This window comes from Anneissia japonica, unplaced genomic scaffold (assembly GCF_011630105.1).
Source record: "Anneissia japonica isolate Jap-2015-1 unplaced genomic scaffold, ASM1163010v1 scaffold287744_len224908_cov135, whole genome shotgun sequence".
Lineage (NCBI taxonomy): Eukaryota > Metazoa > Echinodermata > Crinoidea > Comatulida > Comatulidae > Anneissia > Anneissia japonica.
This window is the reverse complement of record NW_022705130.1, coordinates 208,250-214,319: the sequence shown is the minus strand read 5'-3', so window position 1 is coordinate 214,319 and position 6,070 is coordinate 208,250. Positions and strand designations below refer to the sequence as shown.

General features: G+C 37.7%; 1 protein-coding gene and 1 long non-coding RNA gene across 3 annotated transcripts; one reads left to right on the top strand and one right to left on the bottom strand.

Annotated features, from left to right (window-relative positions):
• Positions 1 to 128: 128 nt before the first annotated feature.
• On the bottom strand, positions 129 to 2,995 carry LOC117105379. 2 transcript variants are annotated; one of them, XR_004444889.1, is made up of 5 exons: positions 2,977 to 2,995; positions 2,000 to 2,105; positions 1,388 to 1,493; positions 1,131 to 1,249; positions 129 to 486 (listed from the first exon to the last, which is right to left on the bottom strand). It is a non-coding gene; the product is annotated as an uncharacterized LOC117105379 (long non-coding RNA). The 2 variants fall into 2 exon arrangements; XR_004444888.1 differs by lacking the exons at positions 2,000 to 2,105; positions 2,977 to 2,995 and having other exon boundaries at positions 1,388 to 1,988.
• Positions 2,996 to 3,673: 678 nt separating this feature from the next.
• Positions 3,674 to 4,219, top strand: LOC117105378 (E3 ubiquitin-protein ligase XIAP-like). Its single transcript, XM_033246506.1, has one exon. The coding sequence runs from the start codon at positions 3,674 to 3,676 to the stop codon at positions 4,217 to 4,219; it is 546 nt and encodes a 181-aa protein (XP_033102397.1).
• The last annotated feature ends 1,851 nt before the right edge of the window (positions 4,220 to 6,070 follow it).

Below are 6,070 nucleotides of genomic sequence, written 5' to 3'. Positions count from 1 at the left end.
TTTATGAAAGAGATCAAACAATATTATCAAATTCACAATAATCATTTAATTGAGGGCGTTCACAGAGAAGAACATGTTTTCTACTCTTGTAGAAATTTTGAAACTATGGATGAGCCCTTTCCAGCTACTTCACTGGCTTAATCATTGAAGTAAAGTATTTCAATTAAAGTGTATTCAGAGTTTAAGCTAGCCAAAAACACAATTTAGCAATTAGGGCTAATTCAGTATGAAAATAAATAGCTAATTTTGAAAAAAACATATTTAGTCAAATTCAGCTTTTATGTTGCATTTGGCTAATGATAGCTTAAAGACTGTGTTTTGTTCAATGTGTGAGCCTGCTGTGTAAAAAATGTACTGTATATATTTGAAAGTTTGAATTTACTGCTTTTGAGACAATACAAATCCAGACTTACAGTTAATTGAAAGCAGCTGCAGATGGCTTTGTTGACACCCAGCATGCTACTGTACAAAGCGTTTTTGCCATTTCTTGTCCAGTGTCCAGTATCACAAACAAAATAAAATTATATTCAAAATTAGAAGACGGTCTAACAGTAAAATCCCTATTAATGGGACACCTTATTTATTTTTATTTTCTTAAGAATCATTTACAGCACAATTAAAACTACCATATTGTAATTTATAGAAATATTTTGCAATGCAAATCATTTTATATTATGAAATCAGCAGAAATGTACTTAAAACAACAATAATTTTATATGTTTTCAATATTATTATTGATGCAATAATAGTATCCATTTTTTTTAAATATTGAGCTTTATATTGGATGGAAGTTCTGCAGTATGAATAGAGTAAAGCCTTACAATTAAGGGAACATGTTAGAGTATGCATTAAAATCCTATATAAAAAGTAAAAATAGTATGGTTACAACAACAGTATTACAAGAAATTACCAGCATGTGTACAAATGTATCATACTGACAAATTAATTATTGTACCCAATGCAGTTCAGTTGGGGATTAAACAGGTTAACTGTGACTTAATGTTGTTAGGCCTATGGTTTATGGGGTATAATTATGTATAGGAATATATGTGACGCGGTCAAACCAAACCAGGCAATGGTTTGAAATCCGATTTTGAGATGATAACATTTTTATTTAGTAAAATTATTACCTTTACAATGGCCCAGATGAATATCAATAGGAGTTAGTGAGAGAGCATGTGAGGTCTGCTCCCCTTGAAACCAACATCCGGGCAATCCCTTCATGATAGTTTTGGACAAGAGGAGTTTTCTGTCTCATAAAAAAAAAATCGGGAGTCAATTTGAAAATTTATCTTAAAATAAATTCAACTGGATCCAAATCAATATTTATAATATATAATTTGTTTTTGTTGATAACAATAAAGAAAGAGTTGTAATTTTTACTCACATACATTTCATGAATGCACCCTTCAATTCTTCAGGTTGACTAGTGATGTTTGTTTTAGCTTTGTATGGCGTCGCCTTGGTCGTTTAAAGGGTTTGTGCTTGGTCGCCTCCGTATAAATGTGAAATATACAATGTAAAAAATAATATGTAAGTAAATAAGGAGATGAGTCTTATAAACAGTGTGGTGTGACAGTTGATTAACCAGATAAGATGTAATAAGAATATTGGGAGTAAATTTATTTTTATTCTTGTCATACAAAACAATTATTTAAACTAGCCCCAGTCCTGAATTTACAGAAGTTATTGGTAAACTCTTTTATAACGTTCTTTAAAGGTGTAATTGTCTCCATTCAGGAAGGACTTGTTTACACTTTGTAATAAGAAAATAAAGTCAGGCAGTTCAGTGGATGAATGTGTTTAGTTTGGCCCAATAAAATCATCTTATTTGAATGGCTAATGAAAGCCACATTGTATGCTTTTTTGTTTTGTTTTTTAATTTTAGGCGCCATTTTATTAAATCATGTAAACGAAACATTGTAAATTGAAATACAGTACAGTGTATAGCAATCACTCCTCTTTCCACCATCATGTTGAACAACAATGGTAGGCCTACCTGCTTGACTATAATATCCCTGATCTTATGAAGCTGTGCATGTTGAATGCTTGTAGAATGGGTCTTTAGTCAACATATTTAGTTAATACCATCAAGATACATGTACCTGAAAAAAGTCAAAATTATATTTATACTACTGTATGATATAGAATAATGATTGCTACACCTATAGTACACTGTATGTGCCAGTCAACCGATAAAAACTGTATAACTAAAAACACCAGGCCTATATGCAGAATTTATATTACCGTATTATTTTTGTTATTACACTACAGTATTACCGTATTATTATTATTATTTAAAAACTCCTGGGCCTATGATTAGCAATATTACAGTAACAACCAATTATTTTTGTTATTATTATTATTATTATTATCGTATTATTATTACTATTATTTTTATTATTATTAATATTATTATTATTATCATATTTATATAAATTATTATTTTTTTAAATTTTTTTTATTATTAATAAAACTCCTGGGCTTATGATTACTAGCAAAATTAACAACCACTAGGCTCACAGACAGTACACAGGCCTACCTAGACTAGAAGGATATATTAGTACATTCCAATACATTATAAAGTAATGACAAAACAAGTTTCAGTTTCAGTTGACCAAAAGATGGTCAAAACAAGAAAAACACATGGGCTAGGCTTAGGCCCCTGGCCTAGGACCGAGCCTAGACGCAATATATGCAACACCGCTATATACACAAACCCCCGCAATACACGGATGTGGCTGTGTACAGTAGGCCTAGCATTTCACACGAAGCTTAGCAAATCTACGCATAGGCCCTAGGCCAGAATATGGCATTCACACCCTACCTACGCTAATAGATAGGCCCCTAGTCACCATCACCTCTTGATATCTCACCTGCCACAACACTTACGAATAACTCAGTTATCAACTGTTACTCAAGAATTTTGATGAGTAATAGATTTTACAAAGATATAGAAAAACAAATTTTACTTACTTTTTAGTTGCGTTTAATTGAAAAAATTAAACGACGGAGGTCTGAAATTTGCCACAACTTCGATTAAATGCCCGCCTCGAAATTCCACGTGAACAACTGTCAACAACATCTTGCAACCTTCTTCCGGTACACTTTTTCATGAATATTCATGATTTTGCCTTATTTTCTTCTCTAATTGTGTTTTCATTGGCTGTTTTAATACAGTCATTTTATGCAAGATAGGTTTTGTTTATCACACGTGAGTTTACATATTGTTTGTTCCGCAACTCCTCAACGCGTTATTAAACGGTGGGGGCGCTTTAGTTAATTCGTATCTATGGGACAGCTGTGTGTAGAGGAAAACCATGACGTTCAGCGTGACCGAAACTGATAGGAGGACTTCGACCGCGTTCATCTCTCGTTGCTCTGCCAGCACGCTTTCGGTAACTCCGTACTTATCGGGGGAAAGGAAATGTATCGATGACGTGTTCGTGTTCGTGGATGACGTTTTCCTTGCACTTCCTGCTTCCTGCAATTCGATGCCGTACGTGCAAGCCAATCACCGTTTCCCAATTCCGATGACGTAAGCGCTGAAAATAGATGACGACTTCGTGTTTTTGTTTTCAAACGTGATAAAATTCGCATAACAGTTTGATATTCTCGCATTTGCTTTTGCGGAACCATTAACAGTTAAAATCGTTACATATTCACATTCATTATGAAGTTGTCGATCAAGGATTTGGTACCTGGTATCGATTACGTGAATCTTCGAATTGAAGAGGTCAGCGATAAATGCGACGAGTTCAGGAAAAAAGTATCGGACCACCGCATCGACGAGATTAAGCCTTCCGTGAAGTGCTTGTTAACTGAATTTGAAGAACTGCACAGGCAAATGCTGACGTTGAAAAAGATTTTTTGCAACAAACCGGACACGGAAGAAGAGCGTGCGAAAAGAATAAGGGAGTACGAAATTGCATTCGAATCCTGCGAGACAAGCGTCGGGAAAATCCTCCAAGAAGAAAAAACGTTAACCAGAAAGATGAACGACATACTCGGTATACCCGAGAAGAAATGGTCGGAAGAAGAAACATGGGCTATATGTTACGATGCTCCCGTAGCCGTCGTTACGAAACCTTGCGGGCACATGATCTCGTGCGCTATGTGCGCATGTCGTACGGCGACGTGTTCCATGTGCAGAACTCCGATAGTCGAACGTCTCAGGAAGGATAAACTCGACGAAGGGACTGCAATTTTCAAGTGTTAACAAAAAAAATTAAAACAAAAAATATGTTTCTTTTTGCATCCATATAGATTCTATACGATGAGTTTTACTATTAAAAAAAGGCAACGAGAACAGTGTAACTTTATTTTAAATTTCTTTAAATTAACACTTATGAAAATGACATGAGAGTTACGAAAATCCATGATTGTAATCTGGTGCATAAGAAAGAAATATGTCTGCTTTGCAAAATCCTAGTAGTAAAAATAAAATGAAACAAACAAACATATAAGGTGAAAATAGACCGACAATGGCCCTAGCTAGCTCGTCTATTCCGTCTTCCAGTAGGCATGAACCCAGGAGCGAAAACATTGCATCCTGTTCCCTTTTCAATTTTTCTGCTGTCTCAACGAAATGTTGTACGTCCACCATACGTAATTCCGATTCCAAAACGTCGACGCCAAATTGCGAATGCTTTTCCCAATTTTGTAATTTCGAGAAATGGCTTTCGAGTAGCATGACTTGGGCATTCAGCTCGTACTTTATTATCTGCAGTCGGAAAAACTTGCAATCACTCCAGAACAGACCCTGAACTCCGGCTAAAATTAATTTAACGTTTGCGAGACGAGAGTGAAACTGCTTGCAAGTGGCAAGATCAATCACCGCTTCTTTACGGCACGGCTCGGTCTGCGCGGGTGTACTGGGTGTGCGGGTGTACGTCTGCAGTTCGTGCAGCAGAACTGTAAAGACATTCGAGTGTTCGAGTAACACGGCCACATAATCCAACTCGGAGTCCTTATCCGCAACAGACACCATGTTTAAGGCGTAACGGTGGAGATTTCGATCGGCCATCGTTAGATCGGTGCAAAGCATCGCATCGAATTCGTCGTCGGTTACGTTCGTGGAACACTGCCAACCGGCGACGTCGACTTCTGCCATTCCTTTCGTTACAAATTTTTCAACGAGGTCGATGCACGACTCCGATATCTGTTGAAATTCTAAATGCAATTCTTCTAGTGGATACATATAGACCAACTCTCGACCTTCTAGGTAGAGTGTCGATACCAGCAATTTAATCTGACGTTCGATCACACGCAGACCGCTCGCAGCCTTTACAAACCGTTCCAGTCTGACAGTCTCCATCGCGAATGGAAATCCGGTTAATCATTTGGCCTTTTATGCTTTAATACTCAAATTAAAATGGATCTATACAGGAGCGACATTTCGTGTAAGTGACGTCGCTCCGGTCATCACGAAGCTGGACAGACTCTTATCAAAATCTAAAAATCAACGTGTACCCGCTCCTCCTTCTTCGATCCAGGCATCGTCGTCTCCTCTCGACCGCCGACCACCTTCGATTCGTCATCTGCGACAGTCTCGGATAATTCGGATTCGACGGGAACGTAGTGCCGACACGTCATCTTCGCATTTGGGTTATTCTTCTTCACCAACTTAAAGATCTCCCGTTCCCAAGATTCGTCCCTTCCAATTATCAGGTAATTGCTCGACGGCGGATCCATCTCTTCTCCCTGTCTGCTATCGTCAAAATCAAAAAACACCTTTACTTTTGAAGATATATATACATACACGCCCAACGAGGCATTTGTCTTCACTCAGACACCATGTCTTCCAACGCGGAGGTCGGATCGGTTGCGGAAGCGAAAAGCTTGCATTGGTGTTTCACGTTAGACGACGCTAAATACCGGGAAGTGGAGTTTTTGGAAACGCTTATTACGGACGAGGTGGCCAGAGAAATTTTCCGCGTGCAGTACGTGAGAACGTCCTGGAAGATAGGGGAAGACGGCACTCGTCAACATCGAGGATGGATATCGTTCGTGCGCGAAAAGAGTTTGCGGGATTGCAAGACCTTAATCGGGAGGGCGAACTTCGACATAA

Coding starts and splice junctions, on each gene's coding strand:
- LOC117105378 (XM_033246506.1), top strand. CDS start 3,674: ATGAAGTTGTCGATCAAGGATTTGGTACCTGGTATCGATTACGTGAAT.